At 46.4% G+C, this 22,310-nt stretch overlaps 1 protein-coding gene and 1 long non-coding RNA gene across 2 annotated transcripts in view; one reads left to right on the top strand and one right to left on the bottom strand.

Annotated features, from left to right (window-relative positions):
* Positions 1 to 22,310, top strand: part of LOC310712747 — a 410,683-nt gene that overhangs the window by 176,474 nt on the left and 211,899 nt on the right. The window lies entirely within an intron of this gene.
* On the bottom strand, positions 786 to 22,026 carry CCER2 (coiled-coil glutamate rich protein 2). The gene is made up of 6 exons (XM_083515939.1): positions 21,637 to 22,026; positions 9,182 to 9,228; positions 7,903 to 7,996; positions 5,762 to 5,830; positions 2,921 to 3,813; positions 786 to 1,394 (listed from the first exon to the last, which is right to left on the bottom strand). Exons 1-6 carry the CDS (start codon positions 21,680 to 21,682, stop codon positions 1,311 to 1,313), a joined length of 1,233 nt encoding a protein of 410 aa, XP_083372065.1. The 5' UTR covers positions 21,683 to 22,026; the 3' UTR covers positions 786 to 1,310.

Here is a 22,310-nt window from a genome sequence, read left to right as displayed (position 1 = left end):
TATTCATTTGGTTTTGCAGAGAGGGCATATTGACATCGCATCGTTGTACTTGGTCATCGTGTTACTGATGCTTGTTTGCAACACAGGGGTTTAATTGTATGGGCAAAAGTATATAGCGATAAGAACATTCTCAGACCCTCTTATCCAGGGCTGGGGAACTGCTAGTTCCTCAGGTGCTGTGGTCCGGAGTCAGGTGGTGGTAGTTGTGGTTGGAGAAGCCTTACTATTTCAGCAATAGGGTCTCAGCCTCTAGCATCCTTGAGCTGCCCCATCAGCTAAGAAGGGGAACTTCTTAGCCCCTGGGTGCTACAAAGCTAAGCATTCAGGAACACTGGAAACACAAAAAGTGTGTCGCTTTCAAGAAAAATGGTGTGCAGGTTCTGCCAAGGCAATGGGGAAACTTCAGTCGCTCCAGAAGAAGATACAGGAGCACTCCATATCATTTGTGAGTGCGTGTTAATGGGGAAATTGAGGACTGAAAGGAGGTCCACACGTGATTTTTGCAGTGCATCCCAGATTACTATTCATTATGAAATTATGTATTTTTCGCCCTATAGGGTGCACTAGCCCATAGGGCGCATCTAGTTTGGGGGGGGGATAAAGGGGAAAAAAATATTTCCCCCCCCCCCCAGGCACGGGGCTGGGGCAGGGGAAGCCCGAGCTTCCCCCGACCCCAGCCCCCAGAACAGGCTGCTATCTGCAAGCCTAGGGAGCCCGCTGGGAACTCCCACCGGGCTCTCCAGGCTGCAGGATGCAGGCTGCTATCGCTCAGACCCCTCTCGCTCTCTAGGCTTCAGCGAAAGCCTGCATTCGCCCCATAGGACGCACCCACATTTCCCCTTCATTTTTGGATGGGAAAAAGTGTGTCCTATAGGGCGAAAAATACGGTAATGTCTAAATCTAAGGAGGGGCGTGGTCTGTGACTATTTTGTAGGCATCCTGCGCTGCTCAAAGGTGGCTACTATCAGGACTCTGGTTCCCATCAGCCCCAGCCAGGCTGGCCAATAGTCAGGGGTGTTTGGGAGTTGTAGTCCAACAGCCGGAGAAGCAAGCAGGTCCCAAATCTCTGTGCTAAAGCCTGCCGGGGTGGAGGTTTGTGTGTGTGTGTGTGTGTGTGTGTGTGTGTGTGTGTGTTTTAAAAGCAAGGGAAAGCTCTTTTTAACAGTCGAAAGCCAAGCTAGAGGGAGAGAGATTATATACAGGGATTGCTTATTAGGAGGTGGAGGGGAACTGGGTGGGCAGGTGGGTTCACAAAGATGCCACCTGCCTCCTTTTCTACCCTACCCATCTCCCCACAAGGTGGAAAGGGGCTACCCCCTCTTCAGCTCCTCCAACTTCTCTGCTGCCCTCTTCAGCTCCTGCTCGATCTCTTCAAGCTTCTCCAGCTCCTGGACCTGGAAGGAGAGAGGATGTGCACATGAGAGAGAGGAGGGAGAGGCCTCGCCAGTAGCAGCACTGGCTGGAAGGTGATGCTGTGAAGGGATAGCTGCGCAGCCTGCATTCGCTCCATAAGACGCGCACACATTTCCCCTTACTTTTTAGGAGGGGAAAAGTGAGTCTTATAGAGCAAAAAATACGGTATTTGTCCAAACCTCTTTCAAAGCCGTCCGTGTGAGGTGGACATGTGAGAAAATGAAACGCTTTTGGGAACAGATTTATAATGAATTGAAAAAGATATTTAAATACACTTTCCCGAAAAAGCCGGAAGCTTTCTTGCTGGGCTTGATGGGAGAGGAAATAGAAAAAGCAGATCAAAGGTCGTTTATGTATGCTACGACAGCTGCCAGAACTTTGTTAGCCCAAAAATGGAAAGTACCAGAATAACCAACAATAGAGGAGTGGCAGACAAAGATTATGCGGAACTAGCAAAACTGACCCGTGGAATCCAAAATCAGGAGGAAGCAAAATTCCAAAAAGATTGGAGTAAATTTATGGAGTACGTAAATAATAACTGTAGAAATTTGAAGACTCTGGCAGGACTGAAATAAATCTTACGATGTAGATAGGATTGGATACAACCAGAAAATGTGGAAAAGTAACTGACGTAAGAAAACCTTTTGAAGGGAGGGAAGGAAGTCAGTGCTCAGCAGAGTGTGGGGAAAAATGTGGGTAAATTATTGTTGAACTTTACTGTATTTTGTTTGTTTGTATTAAATGAAACACCAATAAAAAGCATTTTTTTAAAAAGCAGCCATCCAGGTGGGTGGCTGTCACTGCCTTCTGCAGGGATGAGTTCCACAGTTCATCTGACTCATTTAAAAGCAATAATAATAATAATAATAATAATAATAATAATAATAATAATAATAATAATAATAATAATAGTTGTTGTTGTTGTTGTTGTTGTTGTTGTTATTTATACCCCGCCCATCTGGCTGAGTTTCCCCAGCCACTCTGGGCAGCTTCCAATCAAGTGTTAAAAACAATACAGCATTAAATATTAACAACTTCCCTAAACAGGGCTGCCTTCAGATGTCTTTTAAAAAGAAGATAGCTGCTTATTTCCTTCACATCTGAAGGGAGGGCGTTCCACAGGGCGGGTGCCACCACTGAGAAGGCCCTCTGCCTGGTTCCCTGTAACTTGGTTTCTCGCAGTGAGGGAACCACCAGAAGGCCCTCGGCGCTGGACCTCAGTGTCTGGGCTGGAAGATGGGGGTGGAGACGCTCCTTCAGGTATACAGGACCGAGGCCGTTTAGGGCTTTAAAGCTCAGCACCAACACTTTGAATTGTGCTCAGAAACGTACTGGTTGGTGAACAAGATAAAAAGCACAGGTCCCAACAGCGACCCTTCGGAGACCTCCTCTTTCTACACCTCTCCGTTGGGATAGTTGTCCATCTGCTCTCCCCCATCCCCTCTCCTTCTTGCTACTTAACCAACTCAAGCCTTATGATGGGAACAAGTGCAGCATGGATACTGACCTCGCTCGGAGAGGTCTCCCTTTCCTCTTCTTCACGGCCACGATACCTGCCGCCCTTCAGATAGACATCGTCCTTCCAGTGCCTCTTCTTGAGGTCAAAGCCGGCCGGTTTGTGGTGATGCCCATGCCTCGCTTTGCCTTCTTTCTCCTCATCCTTCTCCCCTCCTTCTCCCCATGGCTTCCAGCCTCCGTGGGCCTGGGAGTTGGAGATCTTCATGCCTTTCTCTTCCTCCTCAAACTGGGCGGTCTCCTCATCGCTGGCCTTCTCGGCCACCCTCTTCTCCAGATCAGATCTCTTCTTCTCTTCCTCCTCCTCGTTCCAGTCCTTGTGATGATGGTGGCCATCGCTGTACCTTCCGTGGTGGTATTTCTTCGGCTCCTCTTCAGAGCTCTCCTCGTCCTCCTCTGACCTGAAGTGCCTCTTGCTCGGCCCATTCCTCTTCTCGTCTTCTCGACTTCCTTGAAGCATCACCTTCCTGATCTTTGGAGGCCCGGGGCGTCGCTTCTTGATGTGCCCAAAATATTCCTTAGAAGACCACGTCTCTGAGGAGCTTCTCTTCTTCTTCCTCCTTGCTTCGTCCTCCTCGTCGCTCTCCTCACCCTCTTCTTCCTCCTCCATCCGCTCCTTGGCTTGTTCCTCCAGAGCCTCTCTGTTCTCCTCTCCTCGGGAGACCTTCTCTTCCTTCACCTTCTCCTCAGTCTTCTCTGTCTTCTCAAACTCTTTCAGCTCCTGCTCCTCTTTATTCGCCTGCCCGTTTTGCTCCTCTGTCTTCTCCAACGCAGCTTCTTCTCTCTGCTGGACAGGCTTGACATCCCTCTTCTTCACTTCCTCTTGTTCCTCCTTTTCCCAAACATCATGGTTGCCTTCATGTCCCAGACGATGCTTCTCATTTTCTGCAGTGGGGATGAGATAATTTCAGGGAAGGCAACCGAAGGTGGGGGTGTTTTTTTGTTTTTGGTTTGCCTAGGACCCTCGTACCTACGGGACCGCCTCTCCCGATATGCCCCACGGATGACCTCAAGGTCCATAAATAGCAACACCCTAGAGGTCCCGGGCCCTAAGGAAGTCAGATTAGCCTCAACCAGAGGCAGGGCCTTTTCAACACTGGCCCCGGCCTGGTGGAACGCTCTGTCTCATGAGACCAGGGCCCTGCGGGATCTGATTTCTTTCTGTAAGACAGAGTTGTTCCGCCTGGCCTTTGGCTTAGAATCAGTTTGATTCTCTCCCCCTCTTTCTTTTTCCTTTCTCCTCCTGTGAAGAGGCTGCATCTTAAAGTTTTAATGTTGTATTTTAATCTTGTTTTTTAAATTGTATTTCAATCAACTTGTTTTTATTATTGGTTGTTAGCTGCCCTGAGCCCGGTCCTGGCTGGGGAGGGCGGGGTATAAATAAATTTATTATTATTATTATTATTATTATTATTATTATTATTATTATTAGTCCCCAACAATTCTACCTTTCGCTCTTTTGTGTGTGTCTGTTTCGCAGACATTTTCTCCCAGTCCTGCTGCAGTTTCACACCATCTCCGCTTCGATATTTGGGCCTCTCTCACTCCATGTTCCCTCCCCAAACAGACCTGGCACCAACGTTGTCTAACTTTCCGGAGACCATGTCATTGGTGAGGCCTGCAGGAGGCCACTGCTTCCTGAGCTTCCCACTCCAGGACCCTTGGCAGCCATATTTGCACCCGCCATCTTAATTTCCCCAAATTGCCAAGTTCTAGGTCCAGCACACATGGCGGGTAAAATAAAATGGGAACCACCACAAAAATATGGGAGTTGCCATTGGGGTTTTTTTTGTGTGACAGTGGGTGGTATTCACCTAAGTCCTACCTGGGGGTAAACCAACTGAAATTAATGAATTCAAGTTAGTCATGTCTCTCTCAGTGGGTCTACTTTGAGGAGGACTAGCAACCCTTTTTATTTATTTTTACCTGCCACACACAAACTTTTAGTTAGGGTTGCCCTATTTCAAAAAGTTGTTGAGCTTTCTAAAAAACCTTTGCCCCAAGTTTTGGAGCTATTTTTAAGGAAAGATGACAAAAAATGAAGTTTGGGGGCTATTTTTCAGGGAAATCGCCAAAAAAACCCATCGCTGACATGCGTTGCCATACATCCAGGTTTTCCCTGATGTTTTTTAGTGATTTTCACGCAGACACTGCAGTATTTTGGCTATGTCAGTGAAATTCCAGGTGTTAGCTGCCCTGAGCCTGGCTATTATTATTATTATTATTATTATTATTATTATTATAGCCTAACCTCACTCCCAGGGTTGTTTGGAGGATAAAATGGGGAGAGGTGTGCCGCCTTGAGGTACTTGGAGGAAAAAATTAAAAAAAATCCTTCCAGTAGCACCTTAAAGACCAACTAAGTTAGTTCTTGGTATGAGCTTTCGTGTGCATGCACACTTCTTCAGATACACTGAAACAGAAGTTGGTGCCTTTTCCTGTAAGACCTATTACAGTCGTTAAGAGTCGTCAACAGGCTCATCTCAGCTATCTGCCAATCTCCCGTTCCCACCACCCTTCTGAGTAATACCCCTCCCCACCTTCTCACTATATAGAAGGATCTGGCAACTTCTGTTTCAGTGTATCTAACTTAGTTGGTCTTTAAGGTGCTACTGGAAGGAATTTTTTTTATTTTGACTATGGCAGACCAACACGGCTACCTATCTGTAATTGGAGGAAAAAGTGATAGTAAAGAAAGAAAGAACTAAAAACCAATGTTCTCCAGCACCCTGGAGCTGGCACTAATCTCAGCCCTTGCGAAACGGATTCGAAGGCTCAGAAAGACATTTCCTCGACGGAACGGGGAACGGCTGGATTTGGCTCGCCTGTTTACCTTGATGCGCGAGTTCCTCCAGCTCCGTCAATAGGTGCTGATGGTGAAGCATCGCGAGGACTCTCTCATCTGAAAACAGACAGGGTGCCAATTAAACTCGCAGCGAGTATCATGGATTCCAGACATCGCACACATCGCGCGTGGCTTTGAAGGCCGGCAGGAATGTCAGCCAAGTGATTGGAAGAAATTTAAGAACTATCTTAAGAAATACTGTAAAATTCATGAGTCTCAGAATGATGTGGTTTTAAAAATTAAATGGAGTACAGCTGTAAAGATTAAGTTGAAAGAAAAGAAAGGATGATAATTAGATAAAATTCAGGGTGAGGATTTGCTGAACTAAATTTTTGAAATGGGAATGCAGAAAGGGGAGGTATGAGGAGGTCGGTGAAATAAGTTTTAAGAAAATAAGGTCTTGAAATTATACTTGTTCTTTTTTATTTTATTCTTGTTTGTGTTTGTGTGTATTGTTATGTTTGTTATAATTTGTAAAATCCTAATAAATATTTATATATATAAAAAAAGGAATGTCAGCCAAGTGCAAAGGAGTTGTTCAAACTCAGAAAAACAACCGGCCTCTGCTAAGGGACTACGGCCACATCCGCAGCATCCTTTTAAAGCGCTATGATTTTTTAATTTTTTTAAAAAAAGATATTTATTAAAAGTTTTTAAGATATAACAAGAAAAAAGAAAAATAAACATACAAAATAAAAAACAGTTAAAAACACACATTAATTTTCAATAACCTAACTTCCATACACTTATTTCCTCGGACCTCCTCATACCTCCCTTCTTTGTATTCCAGTTCGATTTGTTAGTTCAGCAAATCCTTACCATTAAACTTTTACCCATTTGTGAAACCTCTTTTTTTCCCCATATCTCTTAAAGCATTACAGCTGGAAACCGCTTAGTTTCTATCCAACATCCTTCTAACATTCATTAATTTTACAATGTTTCTGTAAGTAGTCTTTGAATTTCTTCTGGTCTTCTTTCACCGACTCTTCTCCCTGGTCTCGGATTCTGCCAGTCATTTCTGCCAATAAAGCGCTATGATTTTAATGCGCTAAGCGGTTCTCAGCTTTAGAACAGGCATAGGCAAACTCGGCCCTCCAGCTGGTTTGGGACTACAACTCCCATCATCCCTAGCTCACAGGACAAGTGGTCAGGGTTGATGGGAATTGTAGTCCCAAAACATCTGGAGGGCCAAGTTTGGCCACGCCTCCTTTAGACCGTCATGGCTTCCCCCAAAGCATTCTGGGAGATGATGTTTTCCTGAGAGTTGTTAGGAGACAAACACCCCCCCCATTCCCCTCACAAAGCTGTAGAGAGGCTTAACAATCACATGTAATTCTGGGAATTGTAGTTCCATGAGGGGAATAGCGGTCTCTACTCTCAGCAGGGAATTACAGGCTGCCGGGTGGTGTGGTTTGAGATAAAAGTACTGGTGTGTGCCTTTGTGTGTTTCAGCACCGTCCATTGCGGCCTTCACTGAGCATGTCCCCTCCAGATGTTTTGGACTACAAATTCCATCAGCCCGAACCAGCAGGGCTGATGGGATTTGTAGTCCAAAATATCTGCAGGGAAGCAGGTTAGAATCATAGAGGTTGGTGAAGGCTGATACGTTGTAAGCCGCGGGGGTATAACCATCTGAATAATAAACAGAGGTTAGGACAGTTTAGGCCTGTTGTGCCGTAAGAAACAATTGCACAGAAGAGGCCCTGATAAAGTCTTCCCTGTTCTGTGGCAATTTACCACAAACAGGGCCTCCTTCACGCTTGCCCCTGCCCGGAGGCTCCCATCATAGTGGTTGTAGCTAAGCAACAGAGAGGCTGTTGCCAGGTAACACAGTCGCAACAGCAGGCCTGCTTCTGGTTTTCTGGTGGCTGTTGTTAGGCAACAACAACTGAGAACAGTGGCTCCCTCTGCTGGTGGTTGCCGGAAAAGATAGGGCTGCCCTGTGTCTTCTTCTTCCTGCTGCTGCTGACGGTTGCTAGGCAACACAGATGCAGCAGGCCTTGCCTCTTTCTGGCAACATTCCACAAGTGGGGAGCCACCACTAAAAAGGCCTATTTTCACATTACTTTGAGGATGTGGGTATTTGCAGACACCGCTTAAGGAGTTTGACCACACAGACCGTAACTTACCCTCTCTAAGTATCTTCGTGCATTCACTGGTCGCCGGAATTGGGCTGGGTCTGGAGAGGGTGTCTGCGAGGATTTCGGTGATGCACTTAGTAACCTGGCAACAAAAAACAACCCATCAAAATGAACTTTAAGAAAAAGGTGTGGCTTCCCCCAAAGAATTCTGGGAGCTGTAGTTTTGGTAAGCATGCAGAGCAGGGGTCAGCAAACTTTTTCAGCAGGGGGCCGGTCCACTGTCCCTCAGACTTTGTGGGGGGCCAGACCATATTTTGAAGGGGGAAAAATGAATGAATTCCTGTGCCCCACAAATAACCCAGAGATGCATTTTAAATAAAAGGACACATTCTACTCATGTAAAAACATGCTAATTCCCAGACCGTCCATGGGCCGAATTGAGAAGGCGATTGGGCCGGATCCGGCCCCCGGGCCTTAGTTTGCCTACCCATGATGCAGAGAGTTGCCAGGAGACCCCTCTACCATCCTAACAGAACCAGTGCTTTTTTCTGGGTGAACGCAGGGGTACGCATACCCCTTAACATTTTCTGAATCTAAGTTTGGTCTCCTTGAGGGGCAGTATTTCAATATGAGTAGGAAAATGAGAGTACCCCCTAAACATTTTAAACAAAAAAAGTACTGAGCAGAGCTATGAATCCCAGAGTTCCCTGGGAAGAGGAATTAATCACAAAAACCCTGTGTAGGGAAGTTTTTTGATGTTGTGTTGTGTTTTTATATTTTTGCTAGAAGCCGATCAAAGTGGCTGAGGTAACCCAGCCAGACGGGCGGCATCTAAATATTGTTGTTGTTGTTGTTGTTGTTGTTGTTGTTGTTGTTGTTGTTGTTGTTGTTATTAAGCGTTCTAAGAATTGCACCAGGGGGAATAGAAGTCTCCTGTCTGATCAATTAAGATACAAGAGACGGGAGGAGGAGGAGGTCATGGAAAGAAGGTAAAGATTGTGGAGAATTTGAGAATGATGGTTTTTTTTTATTTTTTATCTCTGTTTTTGTCTTTTTTCTTCTGTAATTTTCTTTTTTTGCTTTTTGTGATTTTAAAAATTCTTGTTTTAATAAATATCATTTAAAAAATATAAATAGAAGTCTCCTGTCTGTGCACTGCCCTGAGACTTGCGGGTATAGGTTAGTATATAAATTCAATTAATAATAACTCTCAGCGCCGTTAACAAACTACACTTCCCAGAATTCTTTGGGGGAAGCTTTAAAGGTATAGCACATATAGGGTCCAATATAGGTGACATGACCACCCCACCCGTTTTCCTCTTCTTACCTTTTCGTCCTCCTCCGAGAGTTGGGTGGGTAACGGCAGCGCCAGGGCTGGAAAAAAAGAGAGAGTTATCTCTTGTTTGTTTGGTCAGAAATATTCACACGTAACTGGAGCTTTGGAACATAGAGGATGATCACCTTGCTGCAAACATGGAACACGCAACCAACCTGCGAAGTAGGTCACTGTTAGCCTTAACTTCCCCTCTGTAAAATGGGAGAGACAATATCTTGCCTTGCTCCACCCTCTAGTCTCTGCTTCTCAATTTGTATTGTATATGTACTGTGGCTTGCCATGGTTTTATTGATTATAGTTTAGAAATCATATTTATTGTAACTGTTGAGTGGATTTCTGTTTAACTTTTATATGTTGGTATTATTATTTTATACTATTCTAATGATTGTTGAGTGTTACTTTTTTGATGTAGGTTGCCTATTTTAAAGTTATGTTTTATTATCACATTTTTGTACAGTGGTACCTTGGGTTAAGAACTTAATTCGTTCTGGAGGTCCGTTGTTAACTGAAACTGTTCTTAACCTGAAGCACCACTAATGGGGCCTCCCACCGCCACCACGCAATTTCTGTTCTCATCCTGAAGCAAAGTTTTCAACCCGAGGTACTATTTCTGGGTTAGCAGAGTCTGTAACCTGAAAGCGTATGTAACCAAAGGTACCATTGTATTGCACTAGATTGCTATAAGATGTACATTTTTTGTTTCTTCAGCTTGTAAACCACCTTGAGTATTGTAAGATAGAAAGACGGTGTACAAATTACCGTATTTTTCGCTCTATAAGATGCACTTTTCCCCCTTCAAAAATTAAGGGGAAATGTGTGTGTGTCTTATGGAGCGAATGCAGGCTCCTTGGCTTCAGCGATAGCAACGTGAAGCCTCTGAAGTGCAGAGGGGGAGCTCCTCCCGTGCTCCGGAGGCTTCACGTTGGTTTCGCTGAAGCCGCCTGAACTCCCGCTGCGCTCCAGGGGCTTCAGGCAGCTATCTGCAATCCTTTGGAGCGCAGCAGGAACTCCTGCTGCGCTCCAAAGGCTTGCGGATAGCCGTCTGAAGCCTGGAGAGCGAGATGGGTCGCTGCACACCAATCCCTCTTGCTCTCCAGGCTTCGCATTGCTGGAGAGGCGCTGGACAGTTTTCCCTCTCTGCGCAGCACCCCTTCAGCGAAGCGGGAGGAAAAATGGAAGGGGCTCCGTTTCTCCTGCCACTTCGCTGAAGGGGCGCTGAGCAGAGAGGGGGAGAAATTCCCCCCCCCCTGTTCTCCCCCTCCTATGGTCCGGTGCGTCCTATAGAGCAAAAAATACGGTAAGAGTGATGGATGGATTGAATACCTTTTGCTCAAGGTCATGTATCAATAAACAGAGATGGGACTTCTGGACCCCACCAGTTCAACAGACCCCAACAGTTCAAGCAGGATGATCAAATATAAAAAGAAGGCAGGGTTTATGTTTCAGGTCGATAGTCCAGCTATCCCAACATCCTGTTCCCACAGTGCCCATAGGAAACACGCAAGCAGGACTTGAACCCAAGTCCCCTCCTGCAGCCCCAACTGATATTCAGAAGCATTATTTGCTCCCATCTGTGGAGGCATAGCTAATAGTCATAGAATCATAGAATCCTAGAGTTGGAAGAGACCACAAGGGCCATCGAGTCCAACCCCCTGCCAAGCAGGAAACACCATCAGAGCACTCCTGACATATGGTTGTCAAGCCTCTGCTTAAAGACCTCCAAAGGAGGAGACTCCACCACACTCCTTGGCAGCAAATTCCACTGTCAAACAGCTCTTACTGTCAGGAAGTTCTTCCTAATGTTTAGGTGGAATCTTCTTTCTTGTAGTTTGGATCCATTGCTCCGTGCCCGCTTCTCTGGAGCAGCAGAAAACAACCTTTCTCCCTCCTCTATGTGACATCCTTTTATATATTTGAACATGGCTATCATATCACCCCTTAACCTCCTCTTCTCCAGGCTAAACATGCCCAGCTCCCTTAGCCGTTCCTCATAAGGCATCGTTTCCAGGCCTTTGACCATTTTGGTTGCCCTCCTCTGGACACGTTCCAGTTTGTCAGTGTCCTTCTTGAACTGTGGTGCCCAGAACTGGACACAGTACTCCAGGTGAGGTCTGACCAGAGCAGAATACAGTGGCACTATTACTTCCCTTGATCTAGATGCTATACTCCTATTGATGCAGCCCAGAATTGCATTGGCTTTTTTAGCTGCCGCATCACACTGTTGGCTCATGTCAAGTTTGTGGTCAACCAAGACTCCTAGATCCTTTTCACATGTACTGCTCTCAAGCCAGGTGTCACCCATCTTGTATTTGTGCCTCTCATTTTTTTTGCCCAAGTGCATGATGACTAGCAGCCATTGATGACTTTCTCCTCCATGGATTTGTCCAATGCTCTTTGAAAGGCTCTCTAGGTTCAAGGTACTGGTTTTAACCTTTAAAGCCCTATATGGCCTAGGACCCTCGTACCTACAGGACCGCCTCTCCTGGTATGTCCCACGGAGGACCTTACAGTCGCCACAGGGAGGTTAGGCTGGCCTCAACCAAAGCCAGGGCTTTTTCGGCCGTGGCCCCGATCTGGTGGAATGCACTTTCACAAGAGACTAGGGCCCTGCAGGACTTGACATCTTTCCGCAGGGCCTGCAAGACAGAGCTGTTCCACCAGGCCTTTGGTCAAGGCACAGCCTGACCCCCTCCTTTGGTAATCCTCATAGCACTCTAGACCAATGGTTGCCATGAATTTGATTTTGAATTGGTTTTAAAACGAATTGATTTTAGAATGCTGTGTTACTTTTATTGTTGTTCGCTGCTCTGAGCCCGGCTTCAGCTGGGGAGGGCGGGATATAAATAAAATTTCATTATTATTACTATTCTTGGGCTCCATGATCACTTCAGATGGTGACAGCAGCCGCGAAATCAAAAGACACCTGCTTCTTGGGAGAAAAGCAATGACAAACCTAGACAGCATCTTAAAAAGCAGAGACATCACCTTGCCAACAAAGGTCCGTATAATTAAAGCCATGGTTTTCCCAGTAGTGATGTACGGAAGTGAGAGCTGGACCATAAAGAAGGCTGATCGCTGAAGAATAGATGCTTTTGAATTCTGGTGCTGGAGGAGACTCTTGAGAGTCCCATGGACTGCAAGAAGATCAAACCTCTCCATTCTGAAGGAAATCAGCCCTGAGTGCTCACTGGAAGGACAGATAGTGAAGCTGAGGCTCCAATACTTTGGCCACCTCATGAGAAGAGAAGACTCCCTGGAAAAGACCCTGATGTTGGGAAAGATGGAGGGCACAAGGAGAAGGGGACGACAGAGGATGAGATGGTTGGACAGTGTTCTCGAAGCTCCCAGCATGAGTTTGACCAAACTGCGGGAGGCAATGGAAGACAGGAGTGCCTGGCATGCTCTGGTCCAGGGAGTCACGAAGAGTCGGACACGACTAAACGACGAAACAACAACAACAACCAGAGCTGTGCCATGCTAGCTTAGACCACGCAGGGCAGGCTGTCTTCCAATGCCAGTGTCGGACGCGACTAAACGACTAAACAACAACATTATTATTATTATTAGGTTGATGGGCACCGGTGCCTCTTGTGGGTGTGAGTTCCATAGGTCAATGCTGTGCTGAACTATCGAGACTTACAAGCGGCTGTTTCAGCAGAGGGTTCCCCACCAGCTCTCTCTCTGCGTGCCAAAAGTTCTTGCCAAAGTTCTCCCTGCTGTTAAAAAAACAACACAAGAGGCGTCCCTTAAACACCCCCTTGGCTCTTTGCAAACCTCGCCTTTTGATCTCTCCAATTTGCTCCTCAAACGTGCAGTCAATGCACAAAGCATTTTGCAGAACAAGGACAAGTGAGAAAAGACAGCTCTCTGCCCCAGGAGCTTGCAGTCTAAATAAGAAAGGAACTGAGGGAAGGGAAAGGAAAACAAAGAGTCTGGGCTTTTGAAAAGCAGCCTGATCCATTTTGCCTTTGTGTTCTCTCAGGTGCTGAAGGAACCAGACAATGACAGAGCGAAAGAGACTCAGCGTTTCCAACCTGTGCAGGTGCCGGGCCACCTCTTCGCTTTCTCGCTCTTAATTTTGCCTACTAAGCCTGGCTTATTAAAATTGCAAGGGGAACAGCTGTTCAGGGATGTTTAAAAAATGACACATATTATGCCCAGAAGGCTCACAGCATTGTTAATCCTGGTACAGCTTGTTCCTAATTGTCTTGCAAAGAATGAGCGCGTTCTCCTGGTCCTAAGGTTGCCAAGAACCTGGGAAACGTTTTGTCATTCTTATTATTATCTGCAAAAAAGTTTAAAAGGAGCTCCTTTTCTTCGCTTAGAAACGAGCGTGTCCTTTGTGATGTGCACAAAGTCTTCAGTTCTGCTCCAAGGCTGAAATGCCAGCTTCTACTTACCGTATTTTTTGCACCATAACACTCACTTTTTTCCTCCTAGAAAGTAAGGGGAAATGTCTGTGCGTGTTATGGAGGGAATGCCTACGGGTGGCATGCCTATGGATTTTCGTCCTCTAAAAACTACATGCGTGTTATGGTCGGGTGCGTGTTATAGAGCGAAAAATACGGTAGGTTTCGGACCTCTCAGGCTTTTGTAACAGCAGCCCAAATGTAGCAGTGATTTTTTTTAGAAATCTCCAAAAAGTACTGTTCAGCACAGGAGGGGAAGTTGACATTTTGAAGATGGAATTTACTCCCCATCAGAACAAAACGGACAGTTTATTCTCCTATCTTTCTCTTTTAACCTCTTTTCTATTTTTTTTATTATTTCTTCCTTTTTCCTTCTCTATTCCCCCCCCCCCACGTTTTTATTGTACAGTGGTACCTCGGGTTACATACGCTTCAGGTTACATACGCTTCAGGTTACAGACTCCGCTAACCCAGAAATATTACCTCAGGTTAAGAACTTTGCTTCAGGATGAGAACAGAAATTGTGCAGTGGCAGCAGGAGGCCCCATTAGCTAAAGTGGTGCTTCAGGTTAAGAACAGTTTCAGGTTAAGAACAGACCTCCAGAACGAATTAAGTTCTTAACCCGAGGTACCACTGTATCTATATAAAAGTCTTGATTTGGTTTTTTAAAAAGGGAAAATATATCAAGTTTTGTATTTTTATAAACCTTTTAATTATATAATTATGTATAACCTTTCATTATATAATTATATATAACCTTTCATTATATAATTTTATATTATAAACCTTGATAAAATTTAGGTTTTTGGGTGTTTTTTTAAAGAACCAAAACAATGGCTTTGCTGGAAAATCGATGTTGCAGCTAGCCAATTTTGTGAACTTTTTAATTTTTAGAGGAAAAACCATTCACTTTTTAAAAAAAACCTTGGCTGAATCCCAGCAGGTCCTGCGTTGAGGGTTCAAGGTGTGAACCTAAGAAGAAGATGGGATTAAGGAGTCTTCAAGCGATGATCTGGCCATCCTCTCTGCCCACCTGCAACAGGCTGGAGACAGAGAGATAGCCTGGTGACTTAGGGAGATCGAATAGTGATAAGTTGTTCAGGTGTGCTGATCCTTCATCTTGCATAAGACTATTACATAACCCTGGATGCAGCACAACAACAAGGAAGGGGGGTGGGGTGGGGGAGTGATGCTGAACAAAGAGAGAGTGGAAATTGTGTGGTGCAAGGCTGTTAATGCTAAAACACAGCCGGCAGCCGCCACCTCTCATTTCCTTTACAAAAGATGAAAAATACATTATCTTTAACTCGGCTACCACTAGGTATTGTTGCAGACAAGGCTGGAATTGGTTCCCTGTTTGATTGACAGCTGCAGGCACAGCCTGAACGAGAACTGAGGAGTCAGCCAGCTCTGCATGCAAGGTAACTTTTGGTGTACCTTAACATCAGTGTGGGTTAAACCACAGAGCCTCTTGGGCTTGCCGATCAGAAGGTCGGCGGTTCGAATCCCCGCAACGGGGTGAGCTCCCATTGCTCAGTCCCTGCTCCTGCCAATGCTAGCAGTTCGAAAGCACGTCAAACTGCAAGTAGATAAATAGGTACCACTCTAGCGGGAAGGTAAACGGTGTTTCCGTTCGCTGCCCTGGTTTGCCAGAAGCAGCTTAGTCCTGCTGGCCACGTGACCCGGAAGCTGTACGCCGGCTCCCTCGGCCAATAAAGCAAGATGAGCGCCGCAACCCCAGAGTCAACCACGACTGGACCTAATAGTCAGGGGTCCCTTTACCTTTACCTTTAACATCATTACTGTGGTACCTCGGGTTACATTCGCTTCAGGTTACATAGGCTTCAGGTTACAGACTCCGCTAACCCAGAAATAGTGCTTCAGGTTAAGAACTTTGCTTCAGGATAAGAACAGAAATTGGGCTCCTGCGGCACAGCAGCAGCAGGAGGCCCCATTAGCTGAAGTGGTGCTTCAGGTTAAGAACAGTTTCAGGTTAAGTACGGACCTCCAGAACGCATTAAGCACTTAACCCGAGGTACCACGGTATTATTTATTAAATTTACATACATACACACATACACCAACATGTTCTCCAGATGGAGAACAGCCTTTACCAAAGGTGTCATGGGCTTTGAAGACACTCAAACTCAGGACGCAAGGGAGAAACGCGCTAAGAGGAAGGCACGCTTGGCAAATCCACACCGTGATCAACTCCCGCCCGGGAACCAATGTCCCCACTGTGGAAGGACGTGTGGATCCAGAATCGGCCTCCACAGTCACTTACAGACTCACTGTTAAAACCGTGTTTATGGAAGACAATCTTACTCGGCTACGAGTGATCACCAAAGAAGATGACATACATACATATTTATAATCATACAGCCAGGATGTGCCTGGGGGGTTATGGTAAGATAGGAATCTGCCTCATGCAGAATCAAGCTATTGGTCAGCTGGCAAGCATTCAGGATCTCTCTTCAAGCTCTTGAGATGTTTCTTGATTGAAGATCAACCTGGGATCTCCTGCAAGCAAGCGAGGTGCTCTGAGGTTGTCACCAGGGTGGTTGTTGTTGCACAACAGAGTCTGATCCAGAGATCCCTACACACACACATGTTCTCAGTCAAGGTGACATTGCAAAGAAAACAGAGGGAATCGGAATTTTAACCAAGCTGCACTCCCAAAACAAACTTTGGATCACCCCAGTTGATAAGATGTAGAGCACAGGGGTCCCATCACCTCCTGGCAAATAGAAGGGGAAGAAATGGAGGCAGTGAGAGATTTTACTTTTTTGGGCTCCATGATCACTGCAGATGGTGACAGCAGCCACGAAATTAAAAGACGCCTGCTTCTTGGGAGGAAAGTAATGACAAACCTAGACAGCATCTTAAAAAGCAGAGACATCACCTTGCCAACAAAGTAGTGATGTACGGAAGTGAGAGCTGGACCATAAAGAAGGCTGATCACCAAAGAATGGATGCTTTTGATTTCTGGTGCTGGAGGAGACTCTTGAGAGTCTTAGAGGACATCCTCTAACCACTACACCACACTGCCTCTCTAACACAAATTAACCTGGAACCAGACAGGAAAGTGGATCCTGTTACTGGGCTGTGAGCTTTCACCCATGTGTGCCCAACCTCCAGAATAAGATCCCCTTCAAAATTAGGAGGCCGGGAGGCATATTTCACGGAGCCCTGAAATCCTGGAGAGGTGCTAGAATTTTGCTGGCCAAAAATTGGAAATCACATGAGACATCACCTTGCCAACAAAGGTCTGTATAGTTAAAGCTGTGGTTTTCCCAGTAGTGATGTACGGAAGTGAGAGCTGGACCATAAAGAAGGCTGATCGCCAAAGAATGGATGCTTTTGAATTCTGGTGCTGGAGGAGACTCTTGAGAGTCCCATGGACTGCAAGAAGATCAAACCGATCCATTCTGAAGGAAATCAGCCCTGAGTGCTCACTGGAAGGACAGATCCTGAAGCTGAGGCTCCAAGACTTTGGCCACCTCATGAGAAGAGAAGACTCCCTGGAAAAGACCCTGATGTTGGGAAAGATGGAGGGCACAAGGAGAAGGGGACGACAGAGGACGAGATGGTGGGACAGTGTTCTCGAAGCTACAAACATGAGTCTGACCAAACTGCGGGAGGCAGAGGAAGACAGGAGTGCCTGGCGTGCTCTGGTCCAGGGGGTCACAAAGAGTCGGACACGACTAAACAACTAAACAACAACCACAACCACATTCTAGGAAGAGCAATCCAGCCACCGCTTAGAGATCTGCCAATCTCTTTATTTCTTGCATTTATATCCCACCTCTCTTTCGATTAACTCAGGCTGTTGTACGTGGTTCTCCCTCCTCCCCAATTTTCTCCTCACAACAACCCTGCGAGGTAGGTGAGGCAGGTCACCCTTCGTGGCTGAGTCAGGATTCAAATCCTGGGCTCCTGGGTCCCGGTGCAAACCTCTAACCACTACACCACACTGCCTCTCTAACACAAATTGACCTGGAACCAGGCAGGAAAGTGGATCCTGTTACTGGGCTGTGAGCTTTCACCCATGTGTGCCCAACCTCCAGAATAAGATCCCCTTCAAAATTAGGAGGCCGGGAGGCATATTTCACGAAGCCCTGAAATCCTGGAGAGGTGCTAGAATTTTGAAGGCCAAAAATTGGAAATCACATGAGACATCACCTTGCCAACAAAGGTTCGTATAGTTAAAGCTATGGTTTTCCCAGTAGTGATGTACGGAAGTGAGAGCTGGACCATAAAGAAGGCTGATCGCCAAAGAATGGATGCTTTTGAATTCTGGTGCTGGAGGAGACTCTTGAGAGTCCCATGGACTGCAAGAAGATCAAACCGATCCATTCTGAAGGAAATCAGCCCTGAGTGCTCACTGGAAGGACAGACCAGCTGCACTGGCTCCCAGTGGAGTATAGGATCAGGTTTAAGGTGCTGGTTTTAACCTTTAAAGCCCTATACTGCCTAGGACCCTCGTACCTACAGGACTGCCTCTCCTGGTATGTCCCACGGAGGACCTTACGGTCTTCAAACAAAAACACCTTGGAGGTCCCGGGCCACAGGGAGGTTAGGCTGGCCTCAACTAGAGCCAGGGCTTTTTCGGCTGCGGCTCCAACCTGGTGGAACGCTCTGTCACAAGAGACAAGGGCCCTGCGGGACTTGACATCTTTCCGCAGGGACTGCAAGACAGAGCTGTTCTACCAGGCCTTTGGCCAAGGCGCAGTCTGACCCCCTCCTTTGGCAATCCTCATAGCACTCTAGCCCAATGGTTGCCATTAATTTGATTTTGAACTGATTTTAAAATGAATTGATTTTAGAATGCTGTGTTACTTTTATTGTTACAGTGGTGCCTCGCAAGATGAAATTAATTCGTTCCGCGAGTTTTTTCGTCTAGCGAATTTTTCGTCTTGCGAAGCACGCTGTCGGAAAAGTTTTGGAAAAGCTTCAAAAATCACCAAAAACCTCAAAGAAGGCTACCACACCGCGTTCTATGAGTTGCTCCTTGAAGTCAAGTCGCAACTGTGTTAACGGTGTTAAGAAAAAGGAAACAAACTTGCAAAAAATGCAAGACGTTTTTGTCTTGCGAAGCAAGCCCATAGGGAAAATCGTCTTGCGAAGCAGCTCAAAAACCGCAAAACCCTTTCGTCTAGTGAGTTTTTCGTCTTGCGAGGCATTCGTCTTGCGGGGCACCACTGTATTAGCTGCTCTGAGCCTGGCTTCGGCTGGGGAGGGTGGGATATAAAACATTATTATTATTATTATTATTATTATTATTATTATTATTATTATGGGATGGGCAGTAGCTCAGCGACAGAGCATATGCTTTGCCTGCATAAGCTCAAATCCCGGTGGCCCCTCCGGGTAGGGAAACCCTGCCACTGCCAGTCCGTGCAGGCAACACTGGCCTGACTCATTAAAAAGCAGCTCTTCTTCGGTTTCTGTGTAACAGACCCGAGTTGCACAAATCCAGGCTGCAGCTTGCCCTGCGCAGGGAGCAGGTGATCTGCAGAAAGATGTTCTGCATAGCAAAGAGCTCCGAAAAGCTGAAACCAAGTCAAATGGCTGGTGTGCAGGCTAGCAGACACACACACACACACACACAGAGAGAGAGAGAGAGAGAGAGAGAGAGAGAGAGAGAGAGAGAGACCCTTGTAAATTAGATGGGAATAAAAAAACCCCTTGCCAGCTCTGCGTGTGCTCATCAGCCAGAGCCAGATCACGGGCAAAACTCTATCCATCAAATTCTCTCCCAGGCAACCCTATTCAGAAACTCTACACCACTCAGCAGCAGCAGCTGACAGCCCAGGGAAAAGTAATCAAATTAAGAGTGATATATATATATGTAACAGGGTAGAAATAGCAGGCGGGCACTTTCCTGGCCGCAGCTGGCCCCCAAGGGCAGTATCGGAACAGAAATGTGTGGAGGGTTTTTTTGCGGAGGGGAAGCGGTTTGGGAATTATGGTTGCCCAGTATTATTTATATAACAAACCTTTATCAAAGCAGGTGCAAAATAGAAACCCAAGGTGGTCATCTCTGCTTAGTTAGTGCCTGCCCCCCGTATGATAACACAGTCCGGGTAGTGTTGTTGTGATTTGGCAATGTCACAATTTATTTTGCCTTTGCTTATTGCCTAACACACACACACACACACACACACACACACACACACACACGAGTATCTAACTGTGGGTGATCATTTGTATACTCTATAGTGTTTTCTTTCCTGGAAATCTTGACTTTTGCACAACACACACCCCCTCGCCGCCGCCCCCCCAGAGAAGCTTTGTGGCAGAGCTGGGAGTGAATCTGGATATCCAGGGGATAGCTCTACCCACCACACCATGCTGCCTACCCCCTTGATCAAACCTTTTGGCCGTTATCCAGAGCACAGTGCAAACAGCAATCACCGTGCCACACAGGAAGCTGTTTTAGTGCTGTGTATTTCACATCACCTTGCCAACAAAGGTCCATATAGTAAAAGCTATGGTTTCCCCAGTAGTGATGTACGGAAGTGAGAGCTGGACCATAAAGAAGGCTGATCGCCGAAGAATTGATGCTTTTGAATTATGGTGCTGGAGGAGACTCTTGAGAGTCCCATGGACTCCAAGAAGATCAGACCTATCCATTCTGAAGGAAATCAGCCCTGAATGCTCACTGGAAGGACAGATCCTGAAGCTGAGGCTCCAATACTTTGGCCACCTCATGAGAAGAGAAGACTCCCTGGAAAAGACCCTGATGCTGGGAAAGATGGAGGGCACAAGGAGAAGGGGACGACAGAGGACGAGATGGTTGGACAGTGTCCTCGAAGCTACCAGCGTGAGTTTGTCCAAACTGCGGGAGGCAGTGGAAGACAGAAGTGCCTGGCGTGCTCCGGTCCAGGGGGTCACGAAGAGTCGGACACGACTAAACGACTAAACAACAACAACAAATTTCAAACTAAGCTCATGATTAGGGCACAGGGACCTGCTGTTCAAAGTGTTTGTGGTGGTGGGTGAGATTCTTTTAAAATGCACTATTTAATCACAATGCATTTAGAGCTCCACTTGCGCCTTGGGTCCTGGCCACAAATAACTAGGAAAGTAGCCGAGGAATCGCTGTCCAGGGTTCTGAAATCATTAGAGGGCAGAATTGCCGTCCAAGTTCCTAAGAGCATCCGTTTACCTTGCATTTCGAGAGATGATTCTGCTCTCAGATAGGGAGAAAAACATCTCATATTTTTTTAAAACAAAAACGAGTGGGAAACACCAGCTTGTATCTGTCATATTCCAGATGGCACTGCAAAGGGACATCTTTGGAAAGGCTGAGCTGAAAAAATAGGAGAGGAGGGATCCAGAAAGGGGAAATATGACAAGATCACCGGGATCTCGTGGAGAGAATGGTTACAAATAATATGGAGAGGGTCCATGTTTGGAAAAAAGTCCAGTTAACTTTTCCACCCTCCTGTCTGCGGTAAGAAATTTTGTAGCCTATGCTTACATTGTCTCTAACCCTTTTTTTGCACGGAGGTTGCAGAAGTCCAAGTCGCGTCGACCAAGAACAAAAACTAGGCTGCAAAGATCTCGGAGGAATTTTGAATGCCAAGCGGCTTGTGAGCAATAGGGACAAGGGATCTTGTCCGGTTTGCTAAATCCTGGGGGGAGCCGTGAGGTTTCTCTGGACATACACAGTATGCGAGAGAGATTTAAAGTCCAGAGGAGGCGAGATGGTGCAGTGAGGATGAGCTCAGCTGCGCATAAATAACCCCCTCCAAATAATAATAATATTAATAATGGGGAAAACTTTGGCCGATCAAAACCGATGGGGAGAGAATTTAGTTCCTTTAAGAGATGCGAGTGTTGGGAGTGAGAGAAGAAAGCAGAGCATCACTTTCCCGGCTAAGCTATACAGAGGTTTATGGGGTGTATACTCAATGCTCGTCCTGAAATCAATGAACACCGTGTGGGTTTCAATGGTCCTGTTCCGTGCAAGGCTGGCATCGGATGCAACCCTCCGTCCCAAGGTACTTCCGAGCCCTTGCCAGACTTACCTTGGCAGGAGAAGAGGAACAGGAGCGAGATCCTGCTGGAAAGCATCGCTGAGGTCCTGGAGAGATAGATCTCTCTCTCTCTTGCTGGTCCTTTTTTCAGAGGAGAGGAGATCAGAGATACAGGGAAGAGTTTGAAGCAGCCGCAGATGGGAAGAACGGGGAGAGAGGAGGAGGAGGAAGGAGAAAAAGAAGGGGGTGGATGTCCTTGCTGAAGGACTTTCTTTGTGCACAAGAGCAGAAAACCAGCCGAGGTGCCTCTAAGGCAGCCAAGAGGGGGATTTTAAATAGGGGGCAGGACGGGAGGAAGTGATGTCACGCCTGCTCCCTACAGAAAGAGGGCAGGAATTATTTCCTTACCTCGCTGGACAGGCGTTGTTCCACACACGCAAAAAAATGTCCTGGTGGTTATTTGTGCAAGATTTCTCTTTGTGCTCCTAAACTGCTGCGGGTTTTATCCTGCCTGCCCTGTCTCCAGCTGGAGAGTCAAAAGGGGGCATTTGAGTGGAAACCCGCCCCCCCCCCAACTAACAACGCAGCTAAATAAAAAAAACCCGAATAGGAAATATTAAAGAGAGGGTTTGCAGTTTTCTAGGATATTTCACCTAGCACCCTTCTTCTCAACGCACTGACGATGTGCATTAGCCTTCTCCCCCAAACCCGGTGCCCTCTTCCAG

This window comes from Podarcis liolepis (genome assembly GCF_965112155.1).
Source record: "Podarcis liolepis genome assembly, chromosome: 7".
Taxonomy (NCBI): domain Eukaryota; kingdom Metazoa; phylum Chordata; class Lepidosauria; order Squamata; family Lacertidae; genus Podarcis; species Podarcis liolepis.
The sequence above is the reverse complement of the archived record's forward strand: the minus strand, read 5'-3'. Positions and strand labels throughout refer to the sequence as shown.

Coding starts and splice junctions, on each gene's coding strand:
- CCER2 (XM_083515939.1), bottom strand. CDS start 21,682: ATGCTTTCCAGCAGGATCTCGCTCCTGTTCCTCTTCTCCTGCCAAG. Junction 9,229..21,636: donor GTTCCTCTTCTCCTGCCAAG/GTAAGTCTGGCA, acceptor CTTTTTTTCCAG/CCCTGGCGCTGCCGTTACCC. Junction 7,997..9,181: donor TCTCGGAGGAGGACGAAAAG/GTAAGAAGAGGA, acceptor TTTTGTTGCCAG/GTTACTAAGTGCATCACCGA.